The 19,350-nt window shown below is 40.6% G+C and overlaps 1 protein-coding gene across 1 annotated transcript; it reads left to right on the top strand.

The window, feature by feature from the left end:
- Positions 1-55: 55 nt before the first annotated feature.
- On the top strand, positions 56-15,527 carry si:rp71-68n21.9 (kelch-like protein 9). Its single transcript, XM_028591606.1, has 11 exons — positions 56-201; positions 1,955-2,011; positions 4,079-4,221; positions 4,656-4,843; positions 5,302-5,434; positions 6,281-6,477; positions 6,807-6,882; positions 7,143-7,700; positions 8,080-8,259; positions 8,856-8,969; positions 14,619-15,527. The coding sequence occupies exons 2-11, from the start codon at positions 2,007-2,009 to the stop codon at positions 15,113-15,115; spliced, it is 2,091 nt and encodes a 696-aa protein (XP_028447407.1). The 5' UTR covers positions 56-201; positions 1,955-2,006; the 3' UTR covers positions 15,116-15,527.
- The last annotated feature ends 3,823 nt before the right edge of the window (positions 15,528-19,350 follow it).

Here is a 19,350-nt window from a genome sequence, read left to right on the forward strand (position 1 = left end):
GAGAAGTAGCACAGGAAGTGACTGAGGTCTCGGTTTAAGGCAAAGAAACGTTGATGCTCACCCATACGCTTCTACTCTCCAAACCAGCTGGCGCAGTTCAGCAGGCACTTTCCTCTGTGTTCCTCTCGGAGATCTGGTTGGTTAGACGAACAGGCTGGAGGGAGGCCTAGGGTTCAGTCTGCTGAGGAGAATTTCTTCCAGGTAGGTCACCCACAGGTGTTTGCACATGTTTCGGATCCAGCTCCATGCAAGGCCGCAGCAGAGAACGATAAAGTCCCACAAATTAATATGTGTGTATACACTTGGCTCAGCTGTACAGGAAGGTGCATTTAGGGTGTAGTGATGCATTTCGTTTCACTCAAGTCTGTTTTGAAAGTATTTGTTACACTTAGCTACTTTGTCTTTTCGTTATCACACTTGTCAGTTGAGAAAGAGCTCGAGTGTGGTCACTGTGTGTCACTTTGTTTAATGTAAGAGGTGATCTGAAGTTGGTAAAAGCCAAATCTGGAAGCCCTACCTAGACGCCTTTATATCTTTTTTTTTCTTCTTTTTTTTATCCAATGCTTTTAGGTTATGACACAACGCAAAGACGCAACATTAAATGGTTTTACAGTAAATTACATTTCATGAAAGTCCTTGCACCGATACGGTGGGAGGTGAAGATGACAGAAGTCAGAGTTCAGTTAGTTACACTGAAAAACAGTAAAACATCAATAGCGAGCATTTTCTTTATCCGAAATCCATTTTTTTTGCTGTGTATTATCAAAAACGGTGTGTGTAATGTGTGGGAGGCAGTAAATGTCATCTTTTTTATTGTGTGCAAACAACTGTTCAAACAAATGAGAGCATGACAAATATGATCACCAAAATTTAAAGATATACATCAATGCACTGCAGTTATAGTAACTGTAACAGTCTTTATGTAAAGTGTCCTTGGGTCCCCTGAAAGGTGCTATAAAAATCTAAGATATTACTATTATTATATTTAGTGGAAACTGAAAAGACAAATAACTGTAGATAAAAGATAATTATGGAGCGTGAAGAAGATGACTATTTATTACCCTGTTTTTATCTGTTTTTAAAAGGAGGTATGCTCATTATTTCGTTCATGCTTTACATTTCTGTGTTTTGCTGAATGACGATGAAAGGAATCTTGAATTGAAGAATGACGAGGATGTAATGCCATACAATACATACTGGTACACCACCGGATAGTACAGGTGTTTGCTGTACATTGCAAGTTACACCAAACATCGTTGCAGCTGATTTAGAACAACTACAAAGCCTTTAACGTGGCTTTTTTCTAATGATAAGCACTCAAGAGGACGTGAAGTATTGCTTTCCTGTCCAGTAAACACAGTAAATAAAACCTCCTCAAACTGTTATTGCCCACAGGATTTGGCATATTAAGACATTAAAGGTGCACTATGAGTTCCTGCACGGTTTCAGCGCAATTTAATGTATGTCTCAAATCATAGGCATCTCTCCTTGATCCACTAGCTGCCTGGCCCCTGAATACACCGTGAAAAATCCCAGTCTCGGGAGACAACACAGGGGTCGTAAACATCAAACAAACACTAGGGGCACAGGCTGTGCACCAAAATACAACAAACCACATTTGCAGCAGCTACTCTCAGATACAACTCACGCTACTCAATCAACTTTGCTCACTAACCCCCCAGCTGTGAAAAAGAGAACATCACAACAGGATGGATAACTTCATACAGAGGAAACTTTATGACAAATCTAAATAAACTGTTGAGAGAGACACAACATGAGTCATCTTACAGAAGAAGTAAAAACGAAGTAAAAACGTTTAGCATGTATGAACATTTCCCGTAGATGTTTTCTTCTGGGGTCAAAACAGCCCACTTCACACACTCTACTACCAAAAAATCCTGTGTAGATTAAAAAGTAATGTGTCCACTGAAGCTAAAATCTTGTCTCCATGTAGGAAGTCTCACCAGCGTAACAACCAGCATCCTGAACCACAGCAGGCCAATGACATGGGGTAAGGTGTTTTTGAGGGTGAGGTGTTTTTCAACATTTCTCCTCTTGATATTGCAATAATTCAACATGCTTGTATAATATAGAACAGTGCTAATAGTTTAGGGTGTTGTTGGATTTATCACTTACTGCAGTACCGAGCTCTGAAACAACATCACAGAAAAGTGCTCATATTATGCTTTTTGGCTTTTCCCCTTTCCTTTATTGTGTTATATATCGTTTTTGTGCACGTTTTAGGTTTACAAAGTGAAAAAGCCCAAAGTCCACCCCAAAGGGACTTACCATCTCCAACAGAAAACTGCTCCAAACAGCTCTATTGTAGTCCAGCCTTTACTTCCGTGACAAACGTACGTCACTTTGTAACACACGTTATAATGCTCACCTAGCTGCTAGAGTGGCACGCCCTCATACTCTGCTTCTGACTGGCTAGTAGTCCTTACCTAGCTACTGCGAATGTGCGACTCCCAACAAAGATAGAACAGAAGTGCGATGCCTCACTCTGTAGCTAAAACAGAGCGCTCAACACACAGGATGAAAAGAGGAGCTGCAGCAATGTGCAGTACAACACATAAATGGTGTTTTCTGAAAATTAAACCACATAAAACTATTCTGGTACAACCTCTAAATACAATTATGAACCTGAAAATGAGCATAATATGAGTACTTTAAAGTGTTGGATTCCCCTATTTTCTTCTTAAGTTTCTGCCTACATTCATTTTGCAGCGTCCATTTGGATCCCTACTACTGTAAGATATGTTTAATGCTCAGAGTGACAGGAACACATACTGTGTTTATTAAAGATTGTATTTCTTAAGCATTTAAAAGTAGGTTTACGTAAATATTTAAGCATTTGGATTCCTGCACACTTATAATTCTAAAGACTGAACAATGACTAAAGCTATTAACTGCCTAGAATTTAAATTGTGTAGAAACACACTTAAAAAGCATAAACAACATCAAAATTTCAGATAGATTTAGTTGTTTTCCAGTGGGGTTCTATGACCTGTCAATCAATTTAAGAATGACCGCAGGTTCCAATCCTGTGTTTTCAATATTTTGGTGGTGGACTAGGCTCTGCTTTGTTTTGTATTTACATACATATTTTTTTTCTTTCTCTGAGTATTTTCTTTATTTGACCCGGACTGAGCTTGTCAGGAAGAGAAGGAGTGGTCCACTTGAACATGATTGACTGGTTGCTCATTTTTAGATCACAGGACACGCAGTACAAAACAGATACAGTAAGGCAAGTTTGTAAACTGCAGGGCTTCTTCCAGGAAATTTCATTAATCAAACGATTCAGATTAGAGATTAAAGTTATAGGCTTTGGGCCATGTTTGTAAATTAGGGTCTGCCAAGGCAACTGAAGGAAGTGGTATTTGTACACAACCTAAGAGGAAGTGTTGAGAGATAAAACTCAGAGAATAAAAGTTGAAACTGCCAAAACACTTATGTATTGTACATAATAGGTTTACAATGTAAAGACCATGAAGCTTGTCATATAATTTCTCCTTCTTGTTCTCTTAAAAAGTGCAGTCGCTTGGTGTGATGAATCAAAACCTTTATTATTTGTGCACAGGAGAAGACACCAGTGTTCTCTCCCGTCCCTTCAGAAGATCTGTCCTTATATACAATCTATAAGGCACCAAAAGGACAATTTCCTTCTTCCTTTTATTTTCAATTTTAGTTCTTCCTGAAAAAGTCATGTTAATGTACCTCACACATCCCTTTGTTGTGTAGAAGAACTGCCCCCTGGTGTCATATTCTAACAATTTGTCAGGAAAACATGGTCCTTTAAGACTTTTGTCTCTCAGTTGACTTTTAATACATATCTAACAAACCTTACACTTCATCAAACTCAAAATATAAAATAATCTTAAATCTAAAATATTTATTTCTCACAAACTGTTATGGATGCAGGCTCAACATCATAATTCTTGAAAGCCTGATGCCTCTGAAAGAAATCAGATTGCACTGGAAGGAGTGTGTTGAGTATGCAAAATGATGTGAATGAAGTACAAGCTGGTCTTGAAAGTGTCCTCCTCCTCCTCCTTCTCCTCCTCTTCCTCTGTAGGGGAAGTGGAGATGACAGCGTGCCAGGGAGGCTGAGCCGCAGATTGTCTCGCCTGGGCAGCAGGCATCACTCCAGGGATCCTCCGAGACCCCCGGCTCAGCCGGAGAGACTTCCTGCTCCACCTGACAGACCTGTTCAACAAGGTGTGTGCGTGTGTGTGTGTGTGTGTGTGTGTGTGTGTGTGTGTGTGTGTGTGTGTGTGTGTGTGTGTGTGTGTGTGTGTGTGTGTGTGTGTGTGTGTGTGTGTGTGTGTGTGTGTTTGTGTGTGTGTGTGTGTGTGTGTGTGTGTTCTCACTGGCTCTCTGTAGCTTCGATTTCTATTACAAATTATTGATCCCATCTGATACGAGGAAGAGAAGAAATTTACACAAGGTTTGTGTCCAAAGTGTTCAATGCAAACAGACCAAATATAGGTGGTGGAAAAGTTTACTTTTGATACTTTAAGTACATTCTGTTTCTAATATCTTTGCTAGTAACAATACATTTTAGTAGTTTAGCAGTGCCACGCACCTTCAGCAACAACAGCATCATGGCGCTCCTCATCTTTCAATATCTGTTCTCTATTTGGGTTTGATAGATGACAGGCCTTCTCCACCACGCCCTGCTACACCTCCACCTCCAGCTCCAGCTCCTGCTCCAGCTCCGCTGCCCTCACCCGTGGAAATGCCACCTAAACGCCCAGACAAATCCACAAAGCCCAAACTTCCCCCTCGGCCGCTGTCCAAGGTGTTCAGCAGCACTGACCATGGAACATCTGTTTTGCAGGTATTGTTTGTTATTAACAACAACTTATTTGGGGGCACAAATATGGAAGAAAGCAACAAGTTCTCTACGTTTATTAAATCCCTGGAATTGGTGTGAGGTTTTCACTTTTGCCTACTTTATGTAGCTTTTAACCTCAATTCATCATTTTAATCATCAATTCATTTGACTATAGTCTATTTTTCTTCTAAATAAGAACTACATTAGATTAAAACATAATACCTTCTGTTATGAAGAGGATTTTATTTTATTTAAAGAATTTGTCTTACACTAAACTGAAGGTAAAAGCATCTTTAAAATAATCTGGTCCTCCTACTGTTGCGTACTGTATACAATATATGTGATATTACCCACCAAAGCCAGCATCAATCCCCTCAGCAGTTTCATAACATTATCATGATAGTGATTCATGTAAAAATACATGTCAAGCCCATTCATGAGAAGTATTGTTTTTCCTCCAGGGCCTTGATGCTTTTCGAGGAGATGAGACTCTCTGTGACGTCGTCTTGGTTCCCGGGGACAGCGCAGACACTTTCCCAGTCCACAGAGTCATCATGGCTTCATGCAGTGACTATTTCAAGGCAATGTTCACAGGTGAGATGTCCTGGTTTTATTGGGTTGAGAGCGGCCAACGTAGGACAGTTGGGCTTTTGAGTTCAAGACATGGTGAAATACACACAGTGTCAAGTGCATTAGTATGTTACAACAACACTACATTTGGATGGACAGAACATTAGAAACACATTTCAGGAATACACCACAGACCACAGTATCAACAAGATTCTACAGCCATGCTAGCTGCTTTGAGAGGCTGTTCTCCCATTAAGCTAAATGCAAACATGCTCCCGCTAAAATGCTGTTGATGTTTAGCAGGTATATAATGTTAATCATATTACCATCTTGTTTAGTAGGACAACATGCTAACATTTGCTAATTATCATCACACATAAAGGCCATGTTCTAAGACTTAGCTTGTCAGGCTATTATTAGCATGCTCACATGCTAACTTTAGCATGTGCTATCCCTACAGCCACGACTGTAGGGATAGCACATGCAATATAGTACTACTACCCTGTGACTCATTTGTAATTTGATATTTTCAATGAAGGTAAATATAAAATTCCAACTTATTTATTGTTTTCAGAGCGCCACTCATACTTTCATTTTTAGATAAACATTCACAAATAATAAAGTAAAGACACTGCATTTCATTTCCTTTCAGTTTGAGCTTCACAGAAGGTATCTGCATTTGACAACATCATTAACTACAGTGCTTTAATTATCCTCACCCGTGTTCTGAGTGAGCAGCCAGGCTTTACAGTGTCAGAGTTGTCTTTGTGTCTTGCTGAATGTGCACTTTGGCATCCTCCCTGCACAAGACAGATCTTCTGAAACGATGGATTCACCTTGTCTTTGTCTCTTTGTTTTGTCCTTGTTCAGGAGGCATGAGAGAGCAGGAGATGAGAGAGATCAAGCTGCATGGGGTCACTAAGTCGGGTTTAAAGAACATCATAGACTTCATTTACACATCCAAAGTCAGCCTCGACATGGGTAATCTCCAGGACACACTGGAGGCTGCAAACTTCTTGCAGGTCATGCCTGTCCTGAGCTTCTGTAATCAGCTTCTGAGCAGTGAGGTGAGGGAATTCATGATGTTGCATAAATTCAACTTTAGCTACATTAGAGGTCGAGCTCATTAAGCTGCCAGATACCCCGGGAGATTCACTGTCCTTTTAATGCCCTCTCTCTCTCTCTCTCTCTCTCTCTCTCTCTCTCTCTCTCTCTCTCTCTCTCTCTCTCTCAGTGTGTCAATTATACAGTGCAAAATAAAAGACTTTTATGAGTGACCTTTGTGATTGTTAATAGTTACAGCTGCAAAATAGGGAAATTCAATGCAGTGCCAATAATTATATTTTTACTCACATGAATTTAATGTATTTCCTTTAAATGCTGTTCTTCAATGCAGATCACTATTGATAATTGTGTGGAGGTGGAGCACATCGCCACAGACCTGCTTCTGGAGGATGTTCAGCTGAATATAGGTGAGCGTTCGTGAAACTGATCTAAGAGCACAGCAATGAAAGTTCAATCTTTCTTAAATCTGTATTAATATGTTGATAAGTTGGAAGATGTGATTGGAGCTTCTGTATTGGAGTTTTTCAACATTTTGGATCCTCTGCAATCCCTAAAATGGTCCATTATTTATACCCACTTTTCATACATACAGTAAGAAAACTAAAGATTAGACATTGTTTCGGTTCATTATCATCAGTGTTGATCCTGTTTGTTGTATCAAACCTAGGTGAGTTTGTGAGCCAGAACCTCTCAGCGTTGGTGGAGTGTAAACGCTACCTCCAGCTCTCTGAAACCAGCATGGCCAACGCTCTGTCCAGCAACTCCCTGAAGGGTTTCTCTGAGATGGAGCTCTACCACATCGCTAAAGGATGGCTTGAACACAACTCCCCCAGTCGCCGCTCCTCTGTCTACGCCTTGATGCGCCATATTCGCTTCCCACTGATGAGCCCCAGCGAGCTGATTCAGATCTCCCAGGAAGAAGAAGAGGGAGGAGACTCCTTGATGCGCTCTGAGACAGCCTCTGTAAACCTCCTGCTGGAGGCCAGCAACTACCAGATGATGCCTTTCATGCAGCCAGCTCTGCAGACTGAACGCACACAAATACGCTCAAACGACACCCACATCCTGGCTCTGGGCGGTGTGATGCGGCAGCAACTGGTGGTGAGCCGGGAGCTGAGGCTGTATGATGAAAAGACGGGCTATTGGAGGGCCCTGAAGCCCATGGAGGTGCCGCGTTACCAGCATGGAGTGGCTCTTCTAGGTGGCTTCCTCTTTATTGTCGGAGGTCAGAACACCTACAGTTCACACTATACACTCTCAAAAATACACCAAATAGAGGAAGCTAATGTTAAAATGTCAATCATGGTCCATTCAAATAATAGATAGTAAATAATAGTTGTTCATGCTTGAAAATCCTAGCGTACAGAAACATACTGTGATCAAGCCCCTGTTGGTTTGGCGAATAGGAACTGTGGACCAAGACCTTTTATTTATTTTATTTATAAGTTAAAGCCCTTAAAAGTCATGGTATATTGTGCATCATCATGATTCAAAGTATGAGTAAATTATATTATATATAAGAAATAAGAAATATAAATCAATGCTTTTATAAAAATGTATCCCCCATCCACTCTGATTAACTCTGATTCTTGTTGACTTTGCAGGCCAGAGCACTTATGACACCAAGGGTAAGACGGCCATTGACAGCGCCTACCGCTACGACCCGCGCTTCGACAAGTGGCTGCAGATTGCTTCGCTCAACGAGAAGAGGACTTTCTTCCACCTGAGCGCTCTGAAGGGGAAACTGTTTGCAGTTGGAGGAAGGAATGCCTCAGGAGAGATTGGTAATTATTGTTCTACTGCAGTCAGTACTGCTTTCAGTACTGTCAGCTGACATTTATTTGAAGTTGTGTTTGTGGCCACCTGATGAATATACATTGTTCACTCTTTTTTTAGCTCTGTTTTTGGTCTCCACAAACTCCTGAGAAAAATACCTGACCCTTAAGCTGCTAAATGCTCCACTATGTTCACAAGCTAGTCTCTAACTCTAGGTCTGTCTGCTGTTTGGGGCGTAGCAGGTCGTGTACAGTGGGTTTTTAAAGCCTTTTGGCTGAAAACAGCAGCCTGCTCCAGCTGAAAACAGTACAGTTGTGGGTCGGACAGCTAAACAATGAAATGAAACTTAATGTACAGCTCTGTAAAGCTGAGGGGAGCTGCAGATTCAAGTGATTCAGAAGGCTGATGACTACGAGCGACCCCTCTCACATTGTTTAGTTGTATAAAAATATAGGTTATAGCCCTTTAAAACTAGCATATCAACATGTTTTAAGAAAACCATATATAAAACCATACTTATACTTATAATGCTGCTGCTATGACTGCACTCACTACTACTGGAGATTTTTATACTGGACAAACATCTCTCTGTCACTTTTATCAGACACGGTGGAGTGCTACGACCTGAAGAAAAATGAGTGGACTTTTGTGAACAATATGGTGGAGCCTCACTATGGACACGCTGGCACAGTTCATGGGGACCTCATGTACATCTCAGGTAAGTTAACACTGTTAAACACACACTCAGGGTTTATCTTAAAACTATAGTGCATAGTTTCTGTCGCCCCCATGAGGAATTCTAAGTAATGACAACAACACTGCCGGCGCATCCACATGATACAAGCGTTCCATGATTGGGCACCCCCCTCCCACCCACCCCTCCTCCACGCAGTTGCTAGTAGCCAAGGGGGACACAGAGGATTAAAAAAACATGATGGACTCTTCGGGAGAGGTAATTATATTCACTCGAGTTTCTGCGTGCGAAAGTCGCCGACGACTCGAGTTTCTGAACATAGTCATAATGAGAAATACAGAGAGAGTTGTGTGGAGCTGATAGTCTTAATTAGCTTTTTAGCAACTCATTTGGCAATGGCTTGAATGTAACGGACGTTCGTTAATATCAAAAAGTTACGCACTAAAGCTTTAATGTCATAAAGTTTTTTATTTATGAAGTAGATTTATAAATCCCTGGTAGTGCAATAAGTGCAAATGTTTTGGATGCACCTTTGCATCAGTTTGCACCACTTGCATCTTTCCATTGTCAATTATTCAATATAACAATTTGTTTCACGTTGTCTGAAAACACTTTTGTTGAGCTAACTTCTGTTTTCATAGCACAGTGATAAGTAAAGTACCAAGGAGCTAAAAGATCAAATCAAATTCACAATTTCTAAAACAGCACACGAGCACAGAGCTAATAGTTGCTTACTTAATAAGACAGACCCAAAATTACATCAGAAGGTGTTAAAAGGCACAATGGATGATGAACAACTGTGTGAAGTCCTCACACCTAAATAAGAAGTCAGTGTCTCCCTAACCCACCCCTACAGCGGTTTCAGAAATGACTCTCACGGCCATTTTCTGTTCTGCTATCTCTAAGGTTAAGGTCTGGTTTTAGTTTAGCAAGAACTAGGTGGTTAGGAAAACTTCACAGCCATGGTTGGAGTTATAGAAAGCTTGCCTTTGTGGTAAAAAGAAACCAACAATGACTATTCATAGGAGGACACAACTTTGACACCCAGGCATGACACGACATGCTTAGCATCTAAACTTACTTCTTCAATAAGGTCTCTCACAGCTGCATGCAACTTGACAGTCATCATTCATACAATGGATAACACCTAGACAAAGATCATTTTAAGTGTTTCAACAAATTACCTAGTGAGGACATTCTTGTAATGACGCAATCAGGTCCTTCAAGGTAGCCTACCAATAAACATTCACATATCATCCAGTGTCAGATGTGCAAAGGAACTCCTCAGGTAGAATACAGTTTGATGTACAATATTTGCAGAGAGCTTCAGTGCTGCCTGTGCATTTGGGTGGATACCTGTCACAGTCTGTCCCTCCCCTCCAGCCACATTTCCTGTATTCCCCCTAGCCTAGAAATCTAGACGCACCCTAGCGGCAGCAAATGTAATTTGCAGCCAGGGTCGTCTAGCAACTCTCCGTTGGCTTGCGAGCTGGAAAAACCAAATTCTGGACAGGCCAATCACATTGTGTATAGAGTCAGTCGGTGGACTTAACATAGTTAAGCAGAGTTGCGACGGTTTGCTACTTGAAAACAAAGAAGATGGTTGCTGCTGCTGGCGAACAGCGGCCTTTCGAATCAACTCTGGAAGACTTGGAGTTAAGCACTTAAGTCATTCTTAAAAAAAGAAGATGTGTTCAGGGTTTTGCCAACCGGATACGGCAAAAGTTTAATCTATCAACTAGCGTCACTCTGGTTGGCTATGAGTGCAGAGGGAATTTGAAAGACAACCGTTTATCCCGCCCCTCGGATTGAGCCCTGCCAATGGTGAGTTCCTAGACCCAACATCTTTATGTGGGTCTGGCTTGTCAAGCTAGTATTCCCCAGGCCGCTTCGCCAAATTTGTTTTCCTACTATGGCCACGCCAAGACCCACTTCAATAGCAGCTCGATTGGTTGGGGTTATGCATTGATCTCGAGTGGTTAAGGTTAGGATAGCCGATTGGTCAGGGGATAGGACCCGTACAAATCGGGTTACGTTATGTAGCGTAAGCATGGACGCCTGGCCAATAGTAGTGTGTGAATGCTATTGAAGAGCAGCTCTTGGCGTGGCTATAGTAGGGGAAGAAGATTTGCGGCCCTTTCATTGTTGCCATGTTGATATTTTTTACTCACTCAAGGCCAGTTTGTTGAGGTTGCAACGTTGCTTTCTTGCCTCGTGCTGTTGTTTTTCGCTTTTGAGCTTCTGTTGCCTGTATCTGTCTGTCTGTAAGCCTAAATATACAGTATATATACCTTCCCTTTGGCATTAAATAACTGAACTTATCCTGTCTGCCTACTTTTCTGCATTTGGGTCCTGCATTTCCTGAGTTGTGACAGATACCATCTCTTTAAAAAAAGTCTTTAAACTCCCCAAAAGTGATTCAAATTGTTGATAAAAACTGAATTCAATTTCACACAAGCAGAAGAGTACCTGATGTGAACACTTAAAAGCTTTAAAAAAGAGCTCTAACCCTGCAGGCCAAATGGGAATTGAAACAAAACTAGAAACCATAACTCTGGACATACTTACCTTACTAATATATTAGTAATCGGGTACAGTGTGTGAGCACAGGACAAACACAATCAAACTGTTCAATGGCACTACTAGAGGTAAAAGGTGAATGATGATGCTTCTTCCTGATGGGAGTGCTATAAAATATCACAAACCCTCTGGAATGAATACTGGACCTTTACACAGGACAGACAGAGGATTTAGGTCCTTGACAGTGGAATCACCCAAAACCATCCTGCAGCGGAACTCACTCAGCCCTGAAATCAGTTTGGGAGTCTAACAGTCCAGCAGCTCGTAGGACTCAGATCACATTGGACCTCTGACTGGATCCTTCAGTACAGAATGTTTTATTTCACATCTAAAACTTTACTGCGAAATTGTCAGGCAGGTCCATTTAAAACCACTTCCTGTTTAGCAGCATACTCTCATGAGCTGCTCTCTTTTCTGTTTCTTAGCAACCTTGGACAGGAAACCAGCTTCTCAAGTTGAGAGCCGAAACATAAGTTTCACACGTAGGACAGGAAACACAACAAGACCTGTGGTTGAAGTGGGTTTACAAATTTAAAACCCACAGCTCTCATAAGCTATAATGTGTTGGGGATATTTACCAGAATACATAACGTACTGTATTTACGTCACAGATTAATCTCATTCCACCCGTTTTTGAGTTGAAACTCAGGCTTAGTATTAAGTTAAAAAGAAGATACAAAGTAAAAGGTTTAAAGTTGCAGGACAATTGATTTGAAAGTACATTTTGCCACAGCTATACAAAGGTATACACGTAATGTGCTGTACGACTGTGGACCACTACCAGAGAGAAAGATTCAGAATACAAACCAGTGAACATTTAGCTTATCAAAGTGTTATGTCTGGCATCATCAGCTCAACATTCACTAAAAACAAGAAGCGGTCACCACTTCTTTAATATTTTGTTTGTTTTTTCATTGTTAAAGGGTAACTACCGTTTTTTTTCAACCCTATTTTCCTATGTTTTTGTGTCTAAGTAACTAATGGGAACAACAATCTTTGACATTGGTCCAGTATTAAGCAAGATTGCTGTTGTCAGACACTTGGAATATTAATCTGAGCCTATCAGTGGCAAAACAAGCACTTTTGTGAAGGAAAATACAAGCTGCACAATTGCCCTAACTTACATTGTAGCTTGTTTCGCCTCAGCCAACTGCAGCGATCTCGCTTAAAACTGGATCAATTTCAAAGATTGTTGTTCCCATCATTCACTTAGACACAAAAACATAGGAAAATAGGGCCCAGCTTGAAAAAAACGGTAGTTACCCTTTAAAGCAACACTAGAGAACTTTTCCGGCTTTGGTCCCCCTACAGGTTGGAAGCGGATTTGTCCATTACATTACATTATGCAAGTTTGCCACATTGGGTAGGGCGAGCTGTAGTTCGAATGAGACAACCTGTAGGGGGACCAAAGCGGGAAAAGTTATCTAGTGTTGCTTTAAGAGTCTTTACATTTCTATTTAATTTCTTTTTTTTAATAGTGATAAGAAAAGAAGTGGGGTCAGCTGAGAAAAAAAAACTAAACGTGTGCACAGAATAAAAATCCGTTTCATAAACTGTGAGCACGGATTCGTGGATCATTCAGTTGTTTTTTTTCTCAGCTGAACCCAGGAGGACTCTATAGAAGTGAAATCAAAGAATTGTACTGTTCACTGCAACTTCCTGTTCCTCTGTGGAATAATAAAAGTAACAACCTAAAATGGAATGAGAATAGGCATTTCTATTTCGGAAAGAAAAGACGGAAGTGTGGAAGGAAGCATTCATTCACACACGTCTTTAGAGTGTTTAAAGGAAGTGGGTCGGTTACATCTGTTTTCAATTCCCGGCCACAAAAAAAAAGACCTGACCAAAAGACTAATATTCACTCATCATTAGAACAAAGGGTGCATACTGTAGTTTCTGTACTTTTTCTTGAATTGTAAGTATGACTGATGATTAACAGGAATATACAGTACATTACGGTTCATTCCAATTTGAATAATTGATCAAATAGTGTTTTTTGGCCACTGGTTAAACAAAGTAAACAGTTTGATGACATTACTTTGGATTCTGGTAACTTGTGATGACAATTTTCTTACGGACCAAAGTATGGTGGTGGACTGGTAGCTGGAGAGGTGCCAGTTCACCTCCTGCATGGGCACTGCCAAGGTGCTCTTGAGCAAGGCACCAAACGTCCAACTGCTCGGGGCGCCTGTCCATTGACAGCAGTCCCCTCACTCTGACATCTCTCCATTAGCGCATGTATAGGTACTGAGCATGTGTGTGTATTTCAGGCCTGTGTGTAATGTGTATTCTAACAACAGAGTGAACACATTGTAATTTCCCTTGCGGGATTAATAAAGTATAAATTATTATTTTTAATTTCTATTAAAGTTACAATCTCGAAGATCTTCATTTTGTGCTCTTTGGCGGAACCTATGGCAATAAGCGGTAGTTGCAGGTGTGTTTTTGGATCTCACTTTCGCTTTTTTTAAAGTTTCGTAGTCCGTAGTCATCGCTCTTTTCTTTGTTCGTTCAGCCATAGTAACCGCTTACTCACAAAGCCAGCAGAGACCAGAAAAAACATTATGCTGCTTCACACACGCAGGTGAGTTGTCAAGCGAGTCTTTTGCGTTAGCTCCGCCTACCATAACTGGCAAACAAACCACTGCTGGTTGATGGAAATCACGTCACTAGCTGTGCATCCCTTGTGATTTTTCCCAGGAATGTCACCACAGACACCCAGGTCCTAATACTGCAAATGCAAGAGCTTTCATCAGCGGGCCATAGGCTCAATCACCATCGTGTTACCTCATTCGGCGGTAGATAGTTACCGAACAGACATTTATTCAAATAAAAATTTGAAGATTAATACTTTAATTTTCACATTTATCAACTAAATAATTGATTAATTGAAAAAAAATCAACACCTTAATCAACAATAAAATGGACAATTAGCTGCAGCTCTAAACAACCACTCACATCAACCACATTTCCCCCCTAGGAAATTGTTATGCTCACTGCCACATAGGCTACTGATAAGTGTAAAAGTCCGTCATATATCGACCTTTTTGTTAACATACTGTTACATTTGTTGGATTCTTTTTTGTCACACAGGGGGCATCACCCGTGACACGTTCCAGAACGAGCTTTGGTGTTACGATCCCGTCGCCGACACGTGGAATCGTCGAGCCGACATGATGGAGCTGCGCGGCCTGCACTGCATGTGCACCGTGGGAGACAGACTCTACGTCATGGGCGGGAATCACTTCCGAGGCAGCAGCGACTACGACGACGTCCTGGGCTGCGAATGCTACAGCCCGGAGACAGACCAGTGGACGGTGGTGGCGCCGATGTCACGGGGCCAGAGCGATGTGGGCGTGACGGTGTTCAATGGGCAGATCTACGTGGTGGGGGGGTATTCCTGGAACAGCAGATGCATGGTTGACATTGTGCAGCGCTACGATCCAGAGCAGGATGTGTGGGACCGGGTGTTCAATGTGCTGGAGCCTCTTGGGGGGATTCGTGCCTGTACAATGACAGTTCATCTGCCAGAGGGGTCAGTGGATGAAGCTCAGATACAGGAGTGCCCACTGCCTACAGCGAAGAGCTGATCGTGCACCACAGACGTGGGGGGTTTCCAACTCTGTCAGAAGGGAATTGGCAAGAAGAAAATCACCTTTCATGCTGTGACCAAAAGAAGGCAAAACAGGAAATAGCGTGGGTTGCAAACACGAGCAGGCGCGGCTAGCTACCTAACATTAGGCATTCAACAGATGAAAATGATACTCTTCTCTACTTTACTCTTTATCTTTAGTGCCATTTGCTGTCCTTGCATTTAGTGTCAGCCATGTAGCATCCGTCCTGCTCCGTCTGCTTGTGTTCTTTCACTCTGCAGTTTCAGTACGTTAACCCTTTGAGGTCTAAGGGCATTTTGAAATATATTCTTATATTCTCCATTAAAGGGTATTTGCATATAACATGATGTGTTTCATGTGAAGATGTTCAGAACAAACTCAGCTTTCTGTATAGTGATGCCCAAAATTGTTCCAGAGCAATGTATAAAGAGATAATTTGGCCCTAAAGCGGAAACATTTCTCAAATCTCTTGTGAAAAACATACAGTACCTACACTCAATTGTTTTGGTGCTTGAAATGAGTTTACAAAAGTCTCGGGTTCACAAAAGTAGCGTAATATCTGAATAAAATAGTAAATAAATGTTTTTTTTGGGGTAGGAGTTGTGTCAAACATCGCTTGGACTCGCAGGTGCGTCTTTTGTCCTCAGAAGGTTATCTTGGGGTTGTCTTCCCATCAACCTTTTTCCCGACATTTTTGAAGCCTTTTTGTTTTTGCTTTTCCCAACATTTTAAATTATTAAATTTTTCTTCTACACATTTTCAGCTCTTATTTCTACGTCCCATATTTTCTGATATAAAACTTGAAAATGGGTCAATTTGACCCGAAGTCAACACAAGAGTTAAAGGAAACATTGTTAATGAAAGGTCAAACCCACCCTCCCTCTCAAATTGTCTGGAAATTGATTCATTGGACATTGAGACTCGCTGTTTCACATGTCAAAGTGATTAAAAGTGATAAGATTGACCTCTGAAAGAAATGAAATAACCAGAGTTCTTTGTATATGGAGTAAGCCTCCGACTTAAAGCATAAAGATGGTATTATTTTATCTTTTCATCACGCTCTAATAATCTCATATATAGACCAAAAACAACCCTGACTCTACCCTGCTAACAAGCGCTGTCTGTGTAACTGATGACACACAAGCTGAGAGGAATCAGCTGATCTCTCTGTATCATAATAAAGTATGAAGGAATGTGTTAAAAGCCACAATGTGGCTCATCTTTTTTCATGATAATGAAGGGCTTTGACACTGAGTCATATGATGCTGGAAAACAAAGATAACATGTCTTTATTATGACGGAATTGGAAGTTCCTTCTGTGAATTAGGCTTGTAACTAACACAGAAAGCCACAGATTTCAAAATAAAACTGAGCTAAATAGCGCACAGGTTCAACAGAAATGTACAAAAATGGATGGATAAATGTCTAATTTGGTATGTATATTTATATTGATATGCAGTGTTTTGAAATGAAAATAAAATGTTGGATTATGATCATCGTGTCACACTAAGAATCACATTATTCACTGTCAGCGAAGACCTATTAGCCGTTAAGACAACAAGAAAAGCTGTTATTTGGTTCTGCAACAGCTACAGTTGCACAAGCATACGACACACACAGACTCTTTGGCGCATCTGATGCAAGTGAATGACGATGAAACTACCCTTGAGACTTTATCCTTCACCTTCCAGATAAGACAACAGACAGCTGTGGTATCAACTGCTACGCCAAGGACTACAAATACAAAAAAAAAAGACAGCTACTATACATAGAAAAGATACCCAAAGCAATCCATTTTCCTAATTTCATTGTACTCTCTTGCACATTTTATTCAAATAAATCATCATAGAAAAGAACTTGGAAATGAGCCTATAGCTCAACATGAAGAGACTGAATGTTTTAGGCTTCTGCTTAAAAACTGAAGAGTAGGAAATGTTATGATTACGATCACAATGATACTGGTTAGAGAGGGAAAAAAAACTGCAGCACTCTGAGTTTCCACTACACAGCTGAACAACCCAGTTTACCAATTACTGAGCGAACCATGGCCAACCATAATTTATCACAGTGCAAGGGAAAACATATTTGGCCATCTGGCCAACACATGTCACCTTGACATGTTGAATCTTGTTTTATTTGGCTGATCTAGCCTTGTACCGTCCTCAGGAGTGGAAGGTATTTAATTAATGCACTGGAGTACATATCTGATCTACTCGTCTTACCTTTTAAAGGATTCTCGTAAAAAACTGTTCCTCTGAGATTCTAAACAAAGCAAATGGTCCGTGCTTGTAAAGTGAATGTCTCCCTTTTGACTTCTGCTATTGAGGATCACTTTGAAGACAATGGTTTAAAATATACAAAGGAATCAACAATGTTACGTAACGCTGAGTTTTGTTCAAACACTCCACAGTGTGCAGGCTTAAACAGTGAAGAGACTCTGCTTCAAATGGAAGCAAAGCGTTAAATACATTAGCAGCCAACTGGAACATAAATGGTCCCAAAAACATTTTTTTCTGTACAGTAGCAACATTACAAGCAAATCTGAAAGTGTGTAAAATCCAACAACGATGCCTTCCCAAGGAGACCAGTTTATCAGCAGTGGTGGAAGAAGTAACCTACTCAGATCCTTTAAGTAGGCTAGTCAAACCCCAGTGTAAGAGAACACAAGTTACAAGTTACAAAACTGTGTTTTTCTTATGTTTATGTCCCCTGAATTCCTTGTAAGGAGGTTGGGGTGCTGGATGTGTCAAACAATCTTTCACCCAGGAGACCGGGGGTTCGTGTCCCGTTTGAAAATATAAGTAAATGGTCAGTTTTTGTTTTAACTTTATGGACCAATGGACTTACACATGCCATGTGCCAGTAAATCTGATTTGAACCCAAACCCCAATCTTTTTCTAAACATAACCAAGTAGTTTTTAGGTTATATATTAGGGTTGTATTTCCGCCACCACTAGAGCCGCTAATTAATGAAACGCTCCTGTGGGTCGTATTTGAGGGTATGAATCATAGACAGTAAAATTAATGCACAAAGCGACGCCGTAGACTTCCACGGGAGACCAGTGAAGTATATCAGAAGCACTTTTCCAGTGAGCGCTGAGCGTTACTGCGCAGCCTCCAATTGAGCTTGACTACGTAGATGTGACATCAGCAACCTGTCTGAAAGTGTGAAGTCTTCTGGTAACTGCGCCAAGAGAAATCTCAATCATTCCCAATCTTGCAGAGACAGAGAGCGTAGGTATATGGATATAACATAGGCAGAGGCTGATTATTGCTAACTAAAATGCTAGTTAACATTAGTAATTAAACTTAAACAGCTAACGTAAGTCGAACCTGCCTGCAAGCTTCTCCTGTACTATACAGTAATTCCTCTACTAGGCGACAGAAAGTCTCGTGGTTATGACACAATCGATAGCCTATTTTTAGAAAAGCGTCTGCTTCGGAGCCATAACATGAGATACAAGGTAATGGAGCCTTTTATACATTGTCATGTTTTTTTAGAAATAAACAATGGACAAATAGTCCTTAAACGCTTCAGATGTAAAGTTATTCGCTGTCAAAGTGACGCCAAAATGAATGGCAGTCAATGGGATGCTAACGGCGGGTGATGGCTTGTTAGCATCAAAAAGTCTCCATAGGAGTTATGCTTTGCGGATGTTCGCTTACCCCCTTGGTAGGAATAAATGTCCCATGTCATCCTAGTAGTTTAAAGGCCTTATTGAGACAGACAAAAACAGAAACACAAAATATATTGTTGTTATCATTTATGTTAGCCAATGATTTACTTACACAAGAAAGGAGCAGTGGTGAAATGTCACTAAGTAAATTCACAGTACAATTTTTAAATACTTATAAGTACTCTATTTAAGCATTTCCATTTTATAATCATTTATTACTACTTCACTACATTTCAGAGGAAATATTGTACTCTACAACATTTATCTTACAGCTATAATTAGCTAACATTTATAAATATCTAAAATGTATAAAATGTGCTTTCTTCTATATATTTTATAAAATATGCATTGTTAGATTATAGATTAAATAGGTTAGATAGTTTCACTTTGCTGCCAGTACTTGAAATTGAATGCAAGACGTTTACATGTAATGGAGCATTTTTTCATTGTGATATTATATCTCAGCACTTCTTCCATCAGTTATTTCATCTTGGGGAATCATGTATTGTTAAATGTAGAAGGACCCATTACCCC

This window comes from Perca flavescens, chromosome 11 (assembly GCF_004354835.1).
Source record: "Perca flavescens isolate YP-PL-M2 chromosome 11, PFLA_1.0, whole genome shotgun sequence".
Lineage (NCBI taxonomy): Eukaryota > Metazoa > Chordata > Actinopteri > Perciformes > Percidae > Perca > Perca flavescens.